At 49.0% G+C, this 22,000-nt stretch overlaps 1 protein-coding gene across 2 annotated transcripts in view; it reads right to left on the reverse strand.

Annotated features, from left to right (window-relative positions):
- The window catches only part of Notch2 (notch receptor 2), a 141,201-nt gene continuing 119,201 nt past the window's right edge, over positions 1-22,000 (reverse strand). For both annotated transcript variants that reach the window (XM_085677934.2, XM_085677935.2), the window contains exons 23-34: positions 17,089-17,325; positions 15,777-15,889; positions 14,645-15,150; positions 12,902-13,249; positions 11,953-12,095; positions 11,630-11,840; positions 10,811-10,907; positions 8,970-9,135; positions 7,203-7,504; positions 5,852-5,999; positions 5,091-5,188; positions 1-4,317 (exon numbers count right to left, since the gene is read on the reverse strand). In XM_085677934.2, the coding sequence (XP_085534060.2) occupies positions 2,929-4,317; positions 5,091-5,188; positions 5,852-5,999; positions 7,203-7,504; positions 8,970-9,135; positions 10,811-10,907; positions 11,630-11,840; positions 11,953-12,095; positions 12,902-13,249; positions 14,645-15,150; positions 15,777-15,889; positions 17,089-17,325 (3,758 nt within the window). In that variant the 3' untranslated portion in view covers positions 1-2,928. The remainder of the gene's footprint in view (positions 4,318-5,090; positions 5,189-5,851; positions 6,000-7,202; positions 7,505-8,969; positions 9,136-10,810; positions 10,908-11,629; positions 11,841-11,952; positions 12,096-12,901; positions 13,250-14,644; positions 15,151-15,776; positions 15,890-17,088; positions 17,326-22,000) is intronic.

Consider the following 22,000-nt stretch of genomic DNA (forward strand, 5'->3'; position numbering starts at 1 on the left):
TTGACATGGAACCTTTTTTTTATTTTGTGATAAAAATGTTTTCATATAAATTTCATCTTAAACTACTTTTAGAATGAAAAATCTTAAAAGTAAAAACAGTGTGCACTTTCCTTCCTATGTTCAGTCAGGAACATGCAGTCATTTTCTGGTTACTGAGTTTCTCATACAAACAGATATAATTTCACTTTCAGGGACATGTACAAAGGAGGTTGCCATAGTACCAAAACAGTTATGGGTGGGGGCCTCAGGACATAGACGCGTGTCCTTCCAAGCAGTCCTCATACATTCAACACGCTGGTTAAAGTCTGGGTTCTGGAACCACATGCTAACAGACATTACACCTTTGGTTCTTTCCTATGAAAGTCTTACAAGTGTCCACGTTTAACCAAGTGATGTGACTGTGTTGAAGCCTTTCACTGAAATCTTTAACTCAGTCTCTTTCCTTCAATCCCCCCACCATTGCATAAGTCAGAAAACGATGCTTAAAACAAAAAAAGAACAAATTTTAAAAAATCCTCAAAGGCAGGTGGAAGTCAAAGAAAGGAAGAATTCATAGAAATTAAAATAAATCCAAAACAGGGATCTATGCATGGACTAAGGGTGGTGTTCCATACGAATTTAGCCTCTGATTCAGATCCCATGAGAAAGGGATTGCCCATCCCTCTGCCCTCCTAGACGTCACACAGGTCAAGAGTTCTAACATCCACGGGATGGACCGGATGCTTAACTGGCAGTGTTGTCCTCATCTCTGCGGCCTGGGGTCTGTAATGGCAGCTTTCACATCCCTCCTCCTAAACCCAAAGGATCCACTCTGAGAGACCCTGGAAGGAGAAGCAGCAAGTTTGTTCTCCATTGTGTCTGGGGAAGGAGCAGTGGATCGCAGACCCAGTGGCTGGATTAGAGGTGCTCCCAGGCAGTGGCACTAGAGCTGGGGAGGGGGAAGAGGTGCACACACACACAGGTTCTCTTAGTCTGGGACTGATGGTCCTTGGGGGAGACAGTCACCACTTAGGGTAATAAAACCCAGTGGGCTGATGATGCTACCACAGGAGAACAGAACTGAGTGACCAAACTTACTTTGCCACAGACCAGGATGGAACACATTGCTTTTGTTGATTGCATGAACTTGGATGGGAGTAAAAATCCCCACCTGTTTATAGACTACCATGGTAACAGATACAGAGTTACTATAAGGGATTACAAACTGACGAATGAGTGGGGGGGCACTTATTTCAACTATTGCAGGAATAAAGACTATTATTAAAACAACAAAAACCCTAAAACAAACAACCCCCCAGGTGATTCACCTACTAATATACACAATGCTCCAGCAGAACTCATGAGCCTTGTGTCATGGGCATCATGGCCCTGGGGGAAGTGATGGTGTGGCCGCAGGGCCAACTAGGAACTGCCTAAGGGGGAAGAGGAGAAAATGACCATCCTAGTTTTACAGATGACAAAAACACTTCTGCTCTCGAGAGTCCAGGAAGCTGCTGAGACCACAGCACGGGAAGCAGGTTTGGATGAGGTACAATCTTAACCTGAACACAAGCAAGCAAGTCTCAGCCATCGTCAGCTGAAGGGGACTTTAGGGGAGGAAGGGAACGCAGCAAAGGGAAGTAGAGGCTGCTTCATCACGTGTGCCCAGGAGGCTGACTGTCCGTTCTCCACTCCCGCAACATGAACACAGATCCCGTGTCTTTATTGAGAACCCACTGTGTGCACCGATAACTCAGACCACATAGCGTGGAGGGAAACTGATAAACCAGCCTCTGACCTGAAAGAAAACTGGTCAGAAGGCAGGCGGCAGTCATTGGGTCCCCTGAGTCTCAGGCAAGTTCGGTCCTAAATTGCAAGGGCATCTATGAGAATCAGTGCAGCAGCCAAGAGTACCTTCATCCGCTGGATCAATGAGTTCTAAGATTTGGGGATAAATGTGCTTCACAGTGGCAGTCAATGGAGGGCCTGGAGGTGGGCAATTGCTTCTTGAATGAGTTAGCTTATCTCTTGGTCATTCCAACATTTCCCCACTTTTCCTGATTTACAACAAAATGGGAATATCATAGTACCCAGGTCTCCTAGAGTACACTTTTACACAGACTAGGCCAACAAACTGAAGAACAACTCATACCCTTTCCCCTGGTGAGTGGGTATGGGGCCCACACCCACAAGCGGGGGAGAGAATTAAGGTGCAGGTTCTGAAGGGGTGTCCTATCCTCCGAATATTTCACTTTCTCCTTCCTTCTGGAACAAAACATGCAGACTGCAGCGTGTGCGTTTGCCATAGAAGCATACTTCACAGGCCAAGGCTGAGAGTCATACCCAGAGGAAACCCTGTGAGGCTCCACTGGGGTGCTGGGCATGTGGGAACAAGAGGCTGCCATTGTTTTCCAGGGTAGGAATGATTAAAAGCACAAAAGTCTTGCCTATTACAGGCGGACAGGTGCAGAGAGGGAAGCACCAAGAGAAGTCAAGGTCATTTCCAGGGTTGAGAAGATAAGACAGGCTGACCTGGGCAGAACCCCAGGGACGAGTCCCAATCCAATTCTAGAGCAGAATCTTCTCCCGGATACAGACGCCCCAGGGCTTAAAATGATGTTCAAGCTGCAAGAGTGTCTGGGCTAGAAAAGGCATCCTTTGCATTCTCCAAAAAGAAGAGTGGGCCTCAAGGTTTGTGTTCATCTTGCATCTCCACGAACTCGCCTGCTGGTCAAAGATTAGTAGGAGGGAGTCTTCCCCCTAAAACCACAGAGAAATTCAGTGAAGATGAAAATAATGCTTCTCTCGCTTGTCAGGAAGTGGAGCATCTTCTCTCCTGCCTCCAAAAGCTGTTACAGAGGTTTCTTCATTTCTCTTCGGATAACCTTCATTTGTTCCTCAGCAGCACGAATGATAGGCACTTCTGTCTCCACGCCTGAGGCAGGCTCTTCACGCGTAAACTTGCATGCTGCTGTGCGGTGGCTCAGACATGTGTGTTCCAGGTCCCCGCTGACCTCCTCCACCACTTCCGGGAGTAGGGCTGGTGGTCACATCTGACCAGTCAGAAGCAGAGTGGGGGGAAGAGCTAGACCACTGGTCAGGAGACTCTGGGGATGGTGTCAGGTAGGGATGCTCACCTTGGAGGTGACCTCCGTGACTGGGGGTTCGCTCAGCAGCACTTGAGGAGGCGTAGCTGTGCTGGGAAGGGGGTGTGGGGTACTTCCCCACGGAGGCCTGGAATGGATGGTAGGTTGGGACAATGGTCTGAGCTACCTGTCCCTCCTGCTGGGGCATCATGGTAGGCGGGAAAGCGACATTGGGTAAACGGGCCATCTCTGGGATCTGGTACATAGGGGGCAAGGGGCCTGAGACAGCTGGAGGGCAGGCGGGCTGCGTCTGGGGAGCTCCAGCTGCTTGGGCAATGGTGCCTTTCGGGATGAGCTGGAAAGTCACGATGGGGGGCAAGGGCTCCCGCTGGGTGGAGATGTGCTTCCCCTCTGGTGGTCTGCTCTGGGGAGCTATGCCAGGGTGGGCTCCCTCAGCAGGAGCCAGGACCATGCCAAACATTTCGTTGTACTGGGTCTCATTCATCTCCACACGGTTCATCCAGTCTGCTGGGACAGTAACTGGATGCAACCTGCCCAGGCTTCCTGCACTGCCACTGCCTGGGGGGATGATGTGGTGGTGGGACAACAGCTGGCTGACCGAGGGAAGCACGTTGCTGGCTCCGGGAGCCAGGGGCTGCATCTCATGAAGGTTAGAGAAAGACAGCGCATGTTGTGCATGCACTGGTGCAGCTGGGGCAGCGGCAGCCAGCAGCGGGGTGGGTGAGGCCTGCAAGATTCCAGGGGACGTGATCATGGGAGAGGATGTGGTGTCAGAAACGTATGTGTGGGGAGACTCGAGAGAATCGACAGGGGATAAGGTCACCGAGCTCTCGGACAGCTGGACCTTCTCGCTCAGAGACTTCTTCCTCCTGTTCCCCTTGCCATCCTTGGCCTCCTTGGCGAGGTTGGGCAGGCTCGTGGGCATGGTGCTTTTGGTGTTGGGCCGTCTGGCCTTCTTACCCATCGGGGTGTGCTTCAGACTGAGGAAAGATCTGTTGGGCCCACAAAGGACAGGCGACAGAGCAGATGTCAGCACAGTCCCTGGAGGGCTCGGAGTCACATTATACTCGTCCAGAAGGCGAACAATATCATGGTGCATGCGATCCCGAGCCACATCCCGGGGAAGGCGGTCCATGTGGTCTGTGATGTCCCGATTGGCAAAATGGTCTAACAGGACCTTGGCTGCTTCATAACTTCCCTCCCGAGCAGCAAGGAACAAAGGTGTCTCCTCCTGAAGAAAGACCCAAGAACACATTTCAATACCCAGAGAACCTAAGAAGGTTTCTAACCTTTACTCTTTTATCTCTTTAGTATTTGTTTTCTAAATGCTTCCCCTAGAAAATTTCAATGCTGTGACATCCAGACATCGTCCTATGTAGAATGCGTATCTTTGATTTCCGCAGAGATCTCATTTCTCCCAAAGGACTCACTGTACTCTCAGGAGCACCATCTTCACACAAAGGAATCAGTGAAATAGAGCAGGCTGCTGAGCCGGGGATTCCTTTGAGAGAGACCAGCTTATCAACAAGCTAAGAGGAAACCGGGTTACAGATAAGAAAGAGAGCAGGAGAAACCAAAGTATGCAAAGAATGCAGAATGCAGGAGAGAGGCGGTGGGACAAGAAAGAACTAAAGAAAGGAAAAGAAGTACATGAAAAAGGAATAAAGGAGGGGACCATGGCATGCAGCTCAGACAGAAATGCCCCGTGGTATCCAAGGACAGAAAAACCGAGAACCACACAGAGAGCAAGGAAAGAATGCGAGAAGTGGTGGCAAGCGCGAAGGAGAGTGCATCCGGAGCGGAGGACTGCTGGGGGGGAAGGAGGAGGGTCATGCCAAGTTATTTTCAGGACAGCGTGATGACTGAGCACACAACAGGCAGGGGCTCCGCCCAATAAGCCTCCTCTTTTCCTGCAGGGTCTCTGGACCTGGCTATGCCAAAAAGCCTCCACAAGTGGCCTCCGAAATCAACACTGCTAAGAGCATCCTAGGGCTCTGCGCTCACCTTGTTGTCCTGCATGTCTCGGTTGGCCCCATTCTTCAACAGCAGGAGAGTGGCCTCCACATTATTGACAGCAGCTGCCCAGTGGAGGGCGGATTTTCCTGCAGGAACAGTATTTTATAAGCACAGGGAAGAGTAGACCGGCACTAAGGAAAGCACTGTGGGTTTGGGTTGTTTGTTTGTTTGTTTTGTTTTGTTTTTTTTAAAGGGAAGTCTGAACTCCCTGGGGAGCAGCAGGAAGCCAGCGGTTGTATTTTCTTTCCTTGTGCTCTCAGAATATTCCTGAACAGGCTAGAAGCCCCTGGGTAAAGGATCCCTGGTGTGTAATATGCATGTCCTCCACAAGCACAACCTTCATGTACCAAAGACAGTGAACATTTATTTTACACTAAGTGCATATTTAGGACATCTCACAGCTCCTAGTGAACTCACTCCCATATTAGTTATGGCAAGGAACCCACTCAGGCAAACTTTTCATGCATTCCAAAAACCCTCAAACAAAACAACAAACAAAACAAACAAACAAACAAACAAACAAAAAAGCCCCCAAACTTCTCATCTTAATCTAGGGATTCCTACTGTCTCAACTCTTTGAGTCTAAAATACTGAAGGAAGACTGTATGAGTGATGGGTAAGAAAATAGAGTGGGGGGGACTCTCCAATGGATTCAGACCCGAGGAAGTTCTCTTAGGGGCATGTAACAATTCTCTTGCTTAGAGATGCGCTTTGCAGACGAGAGCCTGAACCCCAGTCCTTGTCCCTACCGTGATCGTCCACTGCATTCACATCTGCTTGGCAATTGATCAGCTCAGCCACCATCCCTTCTACAGCCAGGCGGGCGGCCAGGATCAGGGGTGTAGTACCGTCATTCATTCTGGCATCGAGGTCTGTCACTCGGTTGCGGATCAGAATCTGGGAGAGAAGCAAAGAAAGAGTCCCTTAGATGAAGAAAACCATGAAAGAAAAGCATCTGAGGGAGGCCACCCTGGGGTCCCTGAGGGCAGCGGAACTGTATTATCTTCTTGCCCTAGGCACTACAATGGCTAATCGTTAAGTATTTGCTGAATCAACAGGTGACCCACTGATAGCCGACTAGGACATACTGGCCCATTAGGAAGCTGTTCTGGTCTCTAAGAAAAGGGAAATGTGTGTGCTGTGCGGGTGGGGGTGGGGGTGGGGTGGGTATCACAGCTTCAATCCTGTGTACAGCTTGAAGTCGGTCATCCAGAACATTTTCAGTTTCCTCATCAGGATACAATCATATGTATCAGGGAACACACTGTCAACTCATGCCGGTGCTCAGCTGCAGGACCACAGGCAGGCAGAGCTATAGAGAGGGCTAACACTGGCCAAAAGGTTTGGACCACTTCCTGTTGCCATCTGACCTGTGCGTTGTGAGGCATCTTCGTACATCCAAATACTGCTGAAAGAGATTCAGAACCCTGCTGCTGCCCGAATCACTCTCTGACTACTTAAAGTAGGTCAGCTGGCTTTCCTCCCTTTTCTGTCAAGCATAACTAATTTCACAAAGACTTCTGAAAGAATTTAGTGAGACAATACGTGTTTTAGTAAAACTAAAACATTACAGGCCTATGAAAGTTATCTTAGTGTGTGTGCAGGCATGTCTGTGCTATAATACACACGTGGAGGTCAGAGGACAACCTACAGGAATCAAATCAGTTCTCTCATTTTACTCTGTGGATCCTGGGGACTGAACTCGGGTTTTCAGGATTTGAGGCAAGAGCTCTGTGGTGGTGTGAACGAGATGTCCCCAGTAAGTCTCAGGGGCATCTGATGATTTGGACGCTGGTTGGTGGGCAATTGGGAAGGATTAGGAGATACAGTCTCACTGGAGGAAGTATGTAATAGGACAGGTCTTGTACCCCTCACAGCTGCTCTCTACCTCCTGCCTGCGGTTCAAGGTGTGAGCTCTCTGCTGCCCCTGCCACCACACCACCCCACAACAGCCCTGTGAACCCTCTGGACGCACAGCCTCATTAAAGTCAATTAGGAGTTGCTGTGGTGCTCTATCAAAGCCATAGAAAAAAACCATGACAGGCCTGTCCACCGAGCCACCTCATCCCTCACATTCAAACCAACTCTTGAGGTCTTTACCTGGAAGACACCTTGGGCATCTGCTGCAACCGCAGCATGAAGAGGACAGCGGCCCATGTTGTCCTGAGCATTGGCATCTGCACCGGCATCCAGGAGGCGTTTGGCAGCATCAGCCCGAGAATAGCGGGCTGCGAGGTGCAGGGCCATCTCACCGGTCCGGTCTGTCTGCGCCTGAAGGCTGGCACCCTGGTAGACCAGGTCTGTGATGATGTTGGCAGAAGAGTCCTCAGCATCTTCGTCTTCATCGCTCAGATCTGAGCTGCCTCCTCGGAGAGAGGCCAGCATCAGCGGGGTACACCCGTCTGCAGGAAGGAAAAGCGCCAAGCGTGACCAAAGAGCAGGAAGTTAGCCCATTACTAGAGTCGTTCTGCTGAACACCATCATGCTATGGGAAGTGAGTCCCTTGTGCTTGTAGTAACTGTGACAGGCTGGACATGCCAACGCCGGTCATGTGACGGGAATGAAAGCAGCCGCCTTCGGATCTGGAGGCGCCTCCTTATGCTAAACAAGCTTTTCTGCTTGAGTTTAAGTGAGATGATGATGCCTTAAACCAGACAACATTTAAAATAGACAATATAAATACAGCTCTGTGCCTAAGACAGGAACGACATTAGTTCTCTAAGCTCTATTGTGGGATACTGTGGTGACCTGAGTAAGCATGGCCCCCAGAAGACTCATATATTTGAAGGCGTTGATACCAGGAGGTGGCACTTTTTCAGAAGGACTAGGGGTGTGCTCTTGTTGAAGGAGGTCTATCACTGAGGTTCCAAAAGCCCATGCCAGGCCCTTTAGACCAGAACTTGTCCTCAGGCTGTGCAGCCAGAGATCTGACAGCTGAGCGTGTTCCAGCCCTCTGCGTTGGGTTCTCTCTCTCTGATCTGTGTCTGTCTTTCTCTTCCTGCCTGCCTGTCAGCATGTGGCTCTTTACTCCTTTGCCGTGGTCAGTGTCTCTTTACTCCTTTGCCGTGGTCAGTGTCTCTTTACTCCTTTGCCGTGGTCAGTGTCTCCTCACAGCAACAGAACAGTGACGAAGACAGACACTATGTTTCTGTCCCCCTAAAATCTAACGCATTTAAATAGCGTGCTTGCTTTCAGTATGTTGTATGTGAAGCAATGCCCAATCCTTTCCTTTCTTTGAAATCTGCATTTTTAATTTTAAAAATTAAGGATTTATTTAGTGTTTTGCCTACATGTATCTCTGTACCGTGTGTATGTAGTGTCCATGCAGGTCAGAAAATGGTGTTGGATCCTCTGGAACTGGAGTTCCAGACAGTTGGGGGTCACCATACGGGTGCTGGAAACTGAATCCAGGTCCTCTGTAAGAGCAACAAGTATTCTTAACCACTGAGCCCTGGTCTTTAGCCCAAAATTTAAAAATACTTACATATTTATCTACCTTGTTACATGTACATGAACATATGCCATAGCACATAAATCACCGTATGTGTGTGTGTGTGTGTGTGTGCACGCATGCTTGCAAACACATATGTCATGACATGCTTGTGGAGGCCGGAGGACAATTCTATCTGACTTTTACATGGATTCCGAGGCTTACACTTGGGAGGTCAGGCTTCCATGGCAAACACACGGACTCACTAAGCAATCAGCCTCATCATGCCCAGGTTCACAATTCCCCCACAGGTGTGTTTCTCACACATACACTTCCTCAAGCTCGGTTGGCGTCTGTGGAGTTGGCAGGGACACCTGGGCAGAGGGAGAAAGGCTAAACAACCACGCAGAATTAAAGAGGTAAGGCCCAGTACTGACCTGGGCCTCGGACATTCACGTCCAACACAGCCGCCTCCTGCTCTGCCTGCGGAGGGGTGAGCGCCAGGGACGGAGTCCGGCGAATGTCTGCAGCTTCAAGGTGTTGCTGAGTCCAAGGGCGACGATCAATGGGGTCATCTTCTGAGAGCAAAGCCTCGTCTTCAGCCTGGATAGGGAAAATAGTTTTCCCTCATTAGCCCGAGCCCTTCTGAAGCTGCGGACGGGGCTGAGGAGTGGCAGTCTCCCACCACCTCTTTTGGCCTTCACTCCGTGTTCCCTCTCCTCCCACTCTAACTGTCCACATCACTACCACTGCGGCTTCCCACTGCTCTCCGCTGTGGTTCCCAGTCACGCTGGTGCATCTCAGGATTCCCCCAGACTCTAGGCTCTAGCCCTAATAGGCTACTTTCAAATCCTTGAAGCATCAGAGTCTCATTTCTGGGTCTCTGTCTACAACAGTCCCCTCCAACTTTTTGTTTGACGCTTACTTGTGCTTCATATGGAATTAGATTTTAATTCTTGTGGACCTTAAAGAGCTGACCCTTTTACTCAGCTGACCGTGCCACACGGCACTTAACAGCAGATGTCAGTCATCTTCCTTGAAAACAATTAGTTTATTAAATACTGTGTCTTTACAAACAGATCATTATACCTTGCTGATACAGTCGCCCCACACCCCTTTCCTTGCTCCCTCCCTTGCATATAGTTTTCCTGCCCTATCTAGCTCTGTATTAGTTAAATATAGATTGTTTATGTGAGAGAAAACATGCAATAGTTTGCTTTTCTTTCAACTGGAAGGTTCTTGAAGAGGAAGAATAAACCTTGTTCAAGGCTGCCAGCTTGCACTAACAGAGTACTCAATCAAGAGCAAGCACTGAGGGAGGATGAGGAGAAATGACCATGTGAATGTAAAATCATCTGTGCTTTACTGAACTCTCTGTAATAGGATATAGGCAAGGGGCATTCTAGAAACTGCTGTATTGATTCCTCACAACAACTCAGACAGGAAAGAGCTGTTGTTGTTGTTATTATTATTATTACCACTGCTATTTTATAACAAGGAATATTAAATACAAAGAGGTTTTAAGTAACCACCATAAAGTAGCAGGTTTCTAAATCTAAATTCAGTTCTGACTGACCAGAGCAATGTGTCTTTACTTGTTACTTCTTCCATATTTTTGAGGTTGATAATATAATTACACCATTTTTCCCTTCTCTTTCCTACCTCTAATCCTCCCTAGATCCCTCCTTGCTGTCTTTCAAATTCAGGCCTCCCTTTTCATTAACTGTTGCTGAATGCATATATCTCTCTAAACACAACCTTCTCAGTCTGTAGACTGGAGACTTGTCACTTGGACATGTTTTCAGTGTGACTAGAGCAATGTTTTCATTTGTTTGTTTTGTTTAACTTTGGAGGTATCTCAGGCTGGCCTCAAACTTCAGATTCCCCTGCCTCAGCCTCCAGAATGCTAGGACCGCAAGACCTGCTTTGAAGCATTGTTCTCAGCCAGCACGCTGAGCTACCTCCCCAGAAGTCAGTGGCCTTGGCTTTCTTCATTGTGCAATCCCTCTCTTCCTATAGAAGATGTCTCCGTAAAGAGAACCATGAGCACTCACCCCCCAGTCCTGACTCAGCAAACACACTACCAGAGGCAGGCTAGCGTTTACCGTTTTAAACGGTCTCCCTGAAGAATACACATGGGCAGCCAGTGCTGTCTGCCCTCCAAAGGTCCCTGCTGTTCACGTGGATCTAGGAGAGCCACTGTTTGGGCAGGAGCTACACTTGGAATGTGGTTACATGATGGCCAGGCCAGCAACAGGACTTTTCCTGGACAGCTTACCTTGGCTTTCTTTGGCTGGGGTCCTTCATCATCAACCCAATGTTCACTTGTCCCAGAGTCAATCAGGTTAGCCTCTGACACTTGCACTGAGAGATTTCTGATGATTATTCCAGGGAAAAAACAAGAGAAGTTATGGCTGAGCAAATGTAGTGGCTTTGAACATTTGACCTGCCTATTCCCAGGCTTCCCTCTGACATGGCCTGACAGGATGTAACTTTTAAAAGTTACATCACTCGTTCAAAAAATTATCTGTCTGTGTGTGCATGAACATGTGAGTTCAGGAGTTTGCAGAAGCCAAAGGGGTCAGCTCCCCTGGAGCTGGAGTTACAAGGGTTGTAAGTCTCCTAGCACGGGTGCTGGGAACCAAACCCAGGTCAGTTCATGCTCTTGACTCCTGAGGTAACTCTTCAGTCCCTGCAATCACATTACACAGAGAACAACTGGAAGTCAGTTCTGTTCTCCTACCGTGTGGGTACTGGGGACCAAACTCAGGTCAGCAGGCTTGGTGGAGGGCACTTTCGCCTACTGAGCCGTCTCACCAGCCACAATGAGCAATATTCCCTGTGACATTTCTGAGCATTCAGCCCTGGTCGGCCCACCACCACCAACTGTTCTCTAGCTAAGACTCCGAGCGCCATCGTGACGTGTGTGCACAGTACAGTCGCAGCTGCGCTCAGAGACTTGGACAAGCCATGAGGGGCTGTGCTCAGGGTGACTACAGGCAGAGCATAGAGTGTGAGATTATGACTCAGGAAGCGGTGCCTTTCTGCGCATCTGGGCTTATCCTGCGAATGGCGGCATACTGGCGGACCCTCTTACTTCAGCCCCACAGCATCCTGTCCCACGGGTTCGCGGCGCTTGTGATTGCTGGAGTCTCGGCGAAGGGTGAAGCCCTCAGGCAGCCAGAGGAAGCCATGCTTGCGCTTCCGTTTCGCCATGATCACCCCCAGCAGGATGATGAAGAGGATGATGACAACAGCCACCGCGAGCAGGTAGAGAAGCGGAGCGTTTCTGGGAGCATCTAATTCACCTGCAAGTTCAGACAGGGACAGCGCTGTAGAGACACGGACGTTTTACCAGCAAGGGTGAGCCCCAGTGAGGTCCTTTCCCAGTCTTTTCCCTTCGACAGCAAGGCTACTCACTGACGACAGACACCAGAGGGTAGGACAAGGTCCCTTGGATGGCATGAGAGGCCAGGAGAGCAGCGGCTGCATCCGTGTTCTTGAAGCACTGGTCTGAATCTTGGACACACTGGCGGTTGTCAATTTCCAGGAACACCTTGGAGCTTTGGGATGACAGAGAGGAGAGGAAAGGGGGCGATGACAGGAAGAGATGAAGGGTCAGGTCTGGCGGCTCAGTGAACAAGGCTCATGTGACCCCCTTTCCCTCCTCCTGCATCAAGCTTTCCAATCCTGGGGAAGGACTCAGAAACTAGGATCCTTTAGATGCTGAACATGGATTCCCACCCGGGAGGGCGCACATCCTGTACTCTGCCTGACGTAAGTCTTCCTGGTGGGGAACAGCTGGTCTGCAGAGCTCCCCTCTTCTGGGTTCAAGATGGCATTGCCCCTCACCCCGGCCCACCTGCACAGTGGTACTTAGTGCTCCACTAAAAATATGCCTCTCTAGATACAGTGGGCCCACATTCTCTAGGTGCCTGTAGTCAGAGCAAGCAGCGGGGCTAAAACTTAAAGAATGTCAGCAAACAGTGGGATACGAATGTCAGGACAGCTGCGGAGTACTGCGCTCGTCGAGCACAGAAACGAAGTGTCTTGAAGGTGAGGCTATAATGAATTCAAATGATGCATCATGAGCGAAGGCTACTCTGGGAAAAGAATCCCAGCATTTAAGAAGTCCATTCCAGCACCTGCCTTCTACTTGCTCTAGCTTATTCCTCAGGACCCCACAATCAAGGCAGACATTTGTCCTTACATCTAAGTGGCACGGATGTTTGTGTTAAGGGAGGCAGATTCCACCTAAACTTTTCATTCTGATGGGTTATCTGCACTATGGATCAAAGTGCTCAGCATTGTGACTCTCTTGGAAGCAGCAGTCCTGTTGGTATTTCTAAGTTCAAAAATTCACACCTACCCTATTATCTCCTGCTCCTGCTCCTCCGGAAGGGACCTGCGTGACATCCTCTGCTTCTTCAAGGCAGCTGGCTTGTCGCCATAGTAGGGGTACACCATGGGCTCACCCTGAGAGTCTCGTTTAATGCGTAAGTTGGTGTGGAGCAGGGTACCCAGTGCCCTTAAGAAGCTGCGAGAATCCTGCAGCAGCTGTTCGGGGGGCAGGAGCACCACGATGACCAGGGTGCCCTCTGCCAGGTTCTCGGGCTGGTCCGCAGCGCAGTCCAGCCCGTCCCAGCCGCATTCCTCATTGTTGCAGCCTTGGTCACAGCGGTTGTCTTTGAAGTGGTCAGCGCAGTACTTGTCATACCTGGTCAGGGGAGAGGAGGACAGGGAAGGGCGCTCAGAACACACTGAGGCTCCACTTAGCTTCCCATCTGGGACAACTGCAGGCTTTCCTGTCCCTCTTTTCTGGCTCATTTTCAAGACCCCAATACCCAGAGAAACGTTCCATGAATCATGTATACCAACACCATGGGCCCCTCCCGAATGAGGAGTAATATGCTCATCATCCTGCACGTGTTTAGTGGGCCCCGCTCAGCCAATGCTATGAGCAGAATTCTCGCTAAGAATGCACATCTGAGGCTAAACTCAGCCTGGCTCAGACTTCCCTCTACTTCACAAACTCATTAGTAAGGCAGCAAAGGGTTCTAGAAGTAGAAGATGTCTCAGCTTGTTCCAGACCCTGGACTATCTCAGTGCTCTAGAGGAGTGTGCCCATGTGGTCCATTCTTTCTCATTCAGGAGTGAGGTAGTTACAGAGAGTAGGGGGCAGGGAGAAGTGCACACAGGATATGAGTGCTAACTTATCTACCCTCCTTCAAATGCCAAGGAAAATCTGGGTGTGGAGCTGGTGATACATGCTTGTAATCCCAGCACTTGGGAAGGTACAAATAGGAGAATCAGGAGTTCAAGATTCGGAAATTTAAAGCCAGCCTATATTTGGGACCCTGCTCAAAAACCACACACAGGTATACATGCATACACATAACTCGCCACTAAAATGTCAGGCCAAGGGATCAAAACTTCAAAGGTAAAAAAAGTGTAACTGGTTCCCTACACTCCTTTCTTCACCCACCCTAACCCCTTGCTACTTGTATCAGTTGGTAGAACTTGCCATCTCCTCAAACAGAATAGGCGTCTCAAACAGCTATGCATGTTCTGGCAAGATCTTTAACCTTCCAGAAAAGATCACTAACAAAACCTATGCCTCACAAAGCTGTTGCGAATCACTAGGTGTTAAGGGCAATGACTAATAGAAAAGTTACCATAAAGGCCATATCTGCAACACTGATGACCAGGAGACCTAAGAGGTCATGCTCCCTAATCAGACGGAAAGCCTACTCTTACAGAAAGGAACAAGCAAAGGGTGAGAGGTACAGACCTGTCCGTCCATCCTGCGACAGGCTAGGCTGGAGGCTGCCTGAGAGTGGCAATGCCATTGCCAAGGTTATTTCCCGCAGGAGGTCGCAAGGGCAGCATGTGAGAAGGCAGAGAGAGGCAGAGAGAGGGATGGTTATGCAGTGAGCAGTCCCAGCCCTCTGTCAGCAAGGAAACACAGGGCAGCGTGTGATGGAACAGGGTTGGCACCATCTGAAAAGCAGGGGCGGCTGGGGCCGCGGCACTAGAGGGGTTAGGAGCAAGGACAGGAGGCAGAGTGTGTTAGTGATAGCTCCCTCGGCTGCTGAAGGTCCGGAGCTCTTACTTGCAGGTCTTGCTATTCCTCTGGCATTCGAAGTTGTCAAACAGGCACTCTGCGGTGTTGCACTGCTCATCACACTGGCCGTTGAGGTGTTCCCAGCAGCGGAGGGAGGAGGTGCAGTTGGCCCAGGGGTTCTCCATGGTGAGGGAACAGTCACCTCCATCCCACTGGCAGGCGTGGCTGTTACAGAGCTCATCACAGATGCCGTCCCGGGCCTTGTCAATGCAGTACTGGCTCAGACAGGTAGTGGGCGGGGTGCTGGTGGGGACCATGTAGAGCTCGCAGTGGCTGCCCCAGAAGGGTGGTGAACAGCGGCAGGAATAATACGGAGGCTGACGCTGAGGATGGCAGGTGCCTCCATGCTGACAGGGGCTACTGGCACAACCTGAGTCACAGTCCTTGGGGTTAGGGCAGAAGCAGCGGGGCCCGGAGGCAGTGTGCACACACTGCTCCCCTCTCCGACACTTCACTTGTCCACAGCTGCTCTGGCATCTTGCCCCAGAGAACCCCTGTAAGAAGTGATAAATGAAGGTGGCAGTTAAGATTGAAGAGCTGGCCCCACTCTCCCCTCTACTTGTAGGGAGATAAAAGACTGGACACGTGGTTAAGATGGTGAGGACGAATGTGGCACGCTCTCACTTTAAGGTCACTACTATTGGACAGGTGTCCTCTAGAGTCACCTCACACAGCACAGTCTGCGTAGGGGACTTCCAGCCTTTGGAAATGACAAAGGTGTCCACACAGCGGAAGGTTAAAATTAAGCTTTCTTCTAGTTTGAGAAGGCGTTCACTCTCCAATAGTCGCTGCTAAAGAATAGGAGCAAAGAGAGCTTCTCCCAGCATGCCTGGGGAGACTACAGCACCGCAAGACTGGGAACCAGGGGTACAGGCCCCATCTTATGGGGACATCAGACAACTTGTGGCTTTCCCTTAATGCGCTAAAGGCTAAAAGACACGACTGGGAAGCTTAATTCTGGAGAGTATCTGAACAACTGAACCCAGGGGAGACCCAGACTATCTTCATGGTACTAACCCCCAAGCACCCTTCTAGGGGGCTCAGAAACACAGGCTCAGTCTCAGCTGCATAGAGCATATGGAAGAGGGTGCATCCCTCACATTAGCAGCAAGCCACTTACCGGGGGACACCGACAAATGAAGCCGTCAGGCATGTTGCTAGCCACCGCACAAGTCCCTCCATTCAGGCAAGGCTTCTGGGGACACACATCCAGGAAGGTTTCACAGTGACGGCCTTAGGACGGAAAATAAGCAGCAGTTTTAAGTGACAGCTAAGATAACATTAACTTAGAAACACTAAACACCACCCTACTGGGATGAGAACCAGCCTCACACGTGGCAAGAGGAGTGACAGGCCAGTTCTAAGCAAGAGGACACTCAGTGGACCTAAGCACAAAGGGCCCATCACTGCTGGTCTGGTACCGCAGTGTGAGTGTGCAGTGTTACCGCAGTCACGGCAGTGAGTGTGCAGTGTTACCACAGTCACGGCAGTGAGTGTGCAGTGTTACCGCAGTCACGGCAGTGAGTGTGCAGTGTTACCGCAGTCACCGCAGTGAGTGTGCAGTGTTACCGCAGTCACCACAGTGTGAGTATGCTCAGTGTTACCGCAGTCACCACAGTGAGTGTGCTCTGTGTCACCGCAGTCACCGCAGTGAGTGTGCAGTGTTACCGCAGTCACCGCAGTGAGTATGCTCAGTGTTACCGCAGTCACCGCAGTGAGTGTGCTCTGTGTCACCGCAGTCACCGCAGTGAGTGTGCTCTGTGTCACCGCAGTCACCGCAGTGAGTGTGCAGTGTTACCGCAGTCACCACAGTGTGAGTGTGCTCTGTGTCACCGCAGTCACCGCAGTGAGTGTGCTCTGTGTCACCGCAGTCACCGCAGTGAGTGTGCTCAGTGTTACCGCAGTCACCGCAGTGAGTGTGCTCAGTGTTACCGCAGTCACCGCAGTGAGTGTGCAGTGTTACCGCAGTCACCGCAGTGAGTGTGCTCAGTGTTACCGCAGTCACCGCAGTGAGTGTGCTCTGTGTCACCGCAGTCACTGCAGTGAGTGTGCTCAATGCTACCATAGTCACCATGGTGTGAGAATACTCAATGCTCCGTCACAGTAGGCTTAATATGGTGAAGATGGCAGATTTTATGTGTTGTTTTACCTCAAATGAAAAACATTAATTTATCCAACCACTTCAACACATCCCTTTTCATATTCTTGCCGTAGCATGCTATAGTCCATACACCACAAAAGGGTCTCAGGAAAAGCAAAGGTAAAGATGAGCCTAGTCACAACGCCCACAGTGACAGACTTAATTCAAACCAGGGCCTGGGGCCTTGACCTAAGTTAGTCTTGGCTTTCTGTGGGCGGCATACAGGGAAGGGTCTGCTCACCAGCGCCTCCTAACTATCAGACTAGGGGAGAGGGAGCTGAGAGGTTCTCACCGGTGAAGGCACTGCGGCAGACACACAGGTAGTCATTGGTGAGCTGAATGCAGTCCAGGCTGCCCTCCGAGCTGCAGGGATTGGACAGGCATTCGTTGATGTCTCCCTCACACCGCTCCCCAGCAAAGCCAGGCAAACAGCGGCAACTGTAGCCTCCAATCCGGTCCACACACTGGCCACCGTTGAGACAGTGGGGGCCCCCAGCACAGTCGTCCATGTTCTCTTCACAAAGAAGGCCTATGGGAGACGGGAGAGACACAGGATCATAAAAGCCTCTCGACCCACCTGTAGCAAGGAATACCTGCCCTTGTGGGGCTTTAGAAGTTAGCTAGTTCTATTCCTCAACCCCAGTGGGGCCTTTAAAATTGGGCAAGACAGAAAATACCCTTAGCCCACGCCAGCCGCCCCTTCCTGGGGAGCAGCATGAGAAGGAGGTGCACACTGGGGTCTCGTGAGCTCTCCATTGATCTAGAGCAGTGAGAGTGAACGTCCCCTCTCAAGGGCAAGGGAACTAAAGCTCCGTGAGTTTTCTATCATTTATCGACTCCAATTAAAATGTGCAAACAGTGCAAAAAGGAAGACACTCTAGTCAACACACAGACGATACTGGAATTCGATCCTGAGCAATAGTGTTTTATGTTTATATTATAAACACTGACTTTTTTTCTTTAAAAGAGGATACGTGCACTAATTGTTCAGAATGTGAAGATCACTCTAGCTAAACAGTGTACTAAAGATATAAATAAGACATCCAGTTAAAGTATCCGTGAACACTTTTAGAAAGAGCAAAATCAATGACTACTTCACAAAATAATTCTAAAAGGTTAAAAAGAAAGTACTTCTATATGATAGTCACTTGTATTTTTGAATACTTTAAAAGAAGCAAGATATAAAAAGGGAAAGAAATGCAAGATACGCCTCGTTGTCACGAGCAACTTCAAAAGGCAAACTGCCATGAGCATTCTTAACCCATGTGCTACCCTGCAGGTTGTCTGAAGGACCCAGAGGAGACCCGAATAAATGGAAAACGTGTGATCTGATGATGTGACCCTCACAATAAAGATGTTATTGACTCTATCTATCCATAAATGTAATGTTACCTCAAAAAGGTATCAGCAATATTTTTAAATAACAGACTGATTCTAAAGTTATACAGAAAAACAAAACCTAGCCAGGAAAGCAGGAAGAAAATTCCTCCATATTTGAAACAAAGTTTCTCATGAATGAAACGGACAGAACAGCACCCAGATGCACACAGGAACTTAAAATTTGATAAAAAGTTCCATCTTAGCTGGGAGTTGATGGCGTACACCATTAATCCCAGCACTCGGAGGCAGGTGGATCTCTGTGGGTGTAAGGCCAGCCTTGTTTACATATTGAGTTCCAGGAAAGCTACAGAGAAACCTTGTCTCAAAAGACAACCAAACAAAAAAAGTTTCATCTCAAATCATAGTAGAAAGCGAGTAATTTCACAGTCACACAGGAAAGGCATTTCAGGGTTCTAGAACAGAATGAGAAGACAGAAAACCACCTTTATAAATCCTTGAGCATGGAGGATGATACCAACTATGATGATACCAACTATCACTCAAATGCAAGCAGCCATTAAAAATATGGATAAATTCAATATGATCAGAAATAATCTCCATGAAGAAAAATCACCAAAAAGACACATGAAGGATGACAACCCAAATATACTGGGAAACTATCTGTATCATATACCAAAGACAGGTAATTTCTGCAAAATATTAAGAAGCAACAATATAATGCAGCAGGGAAAGAGGGTAGGGGCAAATCTCAGAGAGCAAACAAAACCTTTTGGATGAGATGTTCCATCGGAAAGAGAGGAAGGGGGCAGGTTGAGAGGTTGCAACTGACCCTGTTACTCAAATGACAACCCTGTAACAGCCCAGGCAGCAACTCTATTTCTGAAAGCGTATTCTGTAAAGTCCACTTCTATGTATGCAGACACCCCAGTGTCTGTCACTGGAAGACCAGTTAAACACAATACATAGTATCATAACCGGGAAGTCTAAGGCTATAAAAATGACTAAAGAAGTTCCCTATTTGGATATGAAAACATTCCAATTAAGTAAAGAGGTCAAGAGAAGAACAATGTCATTAATACATCTTCAGAGTTGAAAGCAGAGGAAATAAAAACTATCTTTGTATTTGGCTCCAGCGCACTTAACACAATTTTGAAGGAAAACCTTTCAGCCTCTAGAGAGATACACAAGAGACTAAAAGTGCTGACTGTTTGTGTGTGGAAGAGTGAGAACGCAGGGTTAGGGAAGATGACTACAGTGGGAGGAGCGTGTCTTTTACTGCATGTTTTTCTATGCATGTGTGGATGTATTTATCCAGGTCTGCATGCAGACATGACCTTATCTATTCACAGATTAAACTGGAAACCAGAGTGGAAGCAAACAAAGCCAGTATGTGTGCCCAGTTTCATAGGGTATTTGATATGTGGTGCTATGAGCAGAATAAGCACAAAGCCTCCCCTCCCGTGTGGGTCTGCTGTCCGCGTTCCTAGCCTGATGAAACCAGTGAGGAAGACAGTGTCCAGTTAGCCCTGCACTGGGGCCCGCACTGGGGAGCCGGGAGTGTACACAGGCCAACATCCAGCTCTCAGAGGTACAGAGCTATGAAAAATCATTTTGGTGACTCATGAGTGACAGAACTCCAGAGTCTCCTGGAATAGTGACAGAGAGGCCAGACAGGAAGTCAGACAAACTGAGACACACTGTCCCAGGTACCTATACAAGTATAGGAAGTATAATCCAACCAATAGTCAAGCCGGACACACTGAAGGAGACCCACACTCTATAACAGACCATGAAAAAGCAGTCTCAGAAACATGGCAAAGGAAAGTCATGTATCATGAGAGACCATCAATAAGAATAACAGTCAAGCTCTCAGTGAAGACCACAGCAGCAAAAATCCATGAGCTGACACATTTGAGGGGCTGGGGTAGAAAAAGTCACAAAATACTAAATTATTATTTTAAGACACCATTAAAAAGTACTTAGCTGGGCAGTGGTGGTGCACACCTTTAATCCCAGCACTTGGGAGGCAGAGGCAGGCAGATGTCTGTGAGTCTGAGGCCAGCCTGTTCTACAAGAGCTAGTTCCAGGACAGGCTTCAAAAGCTACAGAAAAACCCTATCTCAAAAACAAAAACAAAACAAACAAACAAAAAGTATTTAGGAGCTAGGTGTGGTGGCACATGCCTTTAATCCCAGTGCTCAGGAGGCAAAAGTGGGCAAATCTCTGAGTTTGAGGTCAACCTGGTCCACAGAGTGAGTTTCAGGACAGTCAGGGCTACACAGAAAGACTGTCTCAAAACAAACAAACAAACAAACAAAGAGGAGGAAAAGGAAAAAGGAAAGAAAGAAGGGAGGGAGAGAGGAAAGAGAGCAAGAGAAAGAAAAAGAAAGGTAGGAAGGAAGAAGGAAGGGAAGAGAAAGAGAAAGGAAGAAAAAAACCAAAAATCTTGCTATCTTAGGAAATGTTCTATCCTGGGACTTGATGTGCCTAGCCAGCAGAGTCTGTGATACAGTACAAAACCCATGTCAAGTCCTAGGTTCCCAGAGTCTATAGACCATGGAAGAACACTGGTGAGTGGTTTAGACACACACCTCTAAGGAAAGTGATGTGTGTCACCTCTAGACTGAGTGAAAAACCCCTGGACACTCCTACCTTTCTGCAGCAGCCCTGGAGACTACAGATGAAAAACACAGAGAAAGGCAGCAACTCAACACCCCCCAGAGTCTGAGTGCCAAACAGCAAACAAAAAAATCCCCCAACAAAACCACTATTGTGTTATCTGAGATATGATATATATAATTAGCTACCAGAATTGTAGTTTGTCCAAACCAATGCCTTTATTTAAAGGTGTTAACTACCTAGGCATGGTAGTGCATGTCTACAGTGAGTCTGAGGCTGGGGCTACCTGGGAATCTGGGACAGAAGGAGAGAGGGACGGTGAGAGGTAGGGAGAGAGAAGAGGATGTGAGAGAGGAGAATAAAGGGAGCGTGAGAGGGACAAGGGCAGAGGGAGAGAAAAGGGGAGGGAAGGACGGGAAAGAGGAAAGGAACAAGCGGGGAGGAAGGCAAAGAGGGAAGGGAGAGATGGGGAGGAGAGGGGCTGGAGGGAGAGGGGATCTTAGCGGGAGAGGAACTGTGGGAGGAGGAAGAAGGATAGGACAGAGGGAGGGAGAGGGAATGGGGAGGAGAAAAGGAGATAGAGATGTAGAGGAAAAGAAGAAAAGGGTAGGGAGAGTGGAAAAGACAGAGACAAAGTGGGGGAGGGAGGTTAAAGGAAGAGAAGGTAAAGCGGAAGAGGGAGCATGGATACGAGCTTCTCAGATCATCAAAAATATGACAGAAAAGCCCTTTCTAAAAAGATGGATGGATGGATGGATGGATGGATGGATGGATGGATGGATGGATGGATGGATGGACGAATGGATGGATGGATGAACAGATGGACAGATGGGCAGAGGGATGGAAGGATAGACAGACAGATGGACAGTAACTGTGACGGGGTGAGCCAGTAATGTGCTGGGGCTGACTCCAGCGCAGACATGGAATTTCCTATTTCAGACCAGGAAACAACCCTCCTTTCCGTGTACCATTTGTGAGGGCTGCAGGCCGACTCTTGCTCCCCTAGCCCCACTCTACTCTAACCACCCCTTAGTGGGGCATTCTGTGCTCAGTTAGCCAAATTTGATTTCTAGGAAAAAAAGTTATCCAAACCCACTGACACGAAAGTCTAAGACAACACAGAGCCTCTCTGAAAGTCTGCTCTGTTTGAGGCTGCCTGAACTTATGGCTGCTGTTGGTGGCATTGCCCGCCTGTTCACACGTGTCTTCAAACAAGCCCTACCCTTTCCAGGAGACAGTGTGTA

This window comes from Myodes glareolus, chromosome 17 (genome assembly GCF_982192425.1).
Source record: "Myodes glareolus chromosome 17, mMyoGla1.1, whole genome shotgun sequence".
NCBI lineage: Eukaryota > Metazoa > Chordata > Mammalia > Rodentia > Cricetidae > Myodes > Myodes glareolus.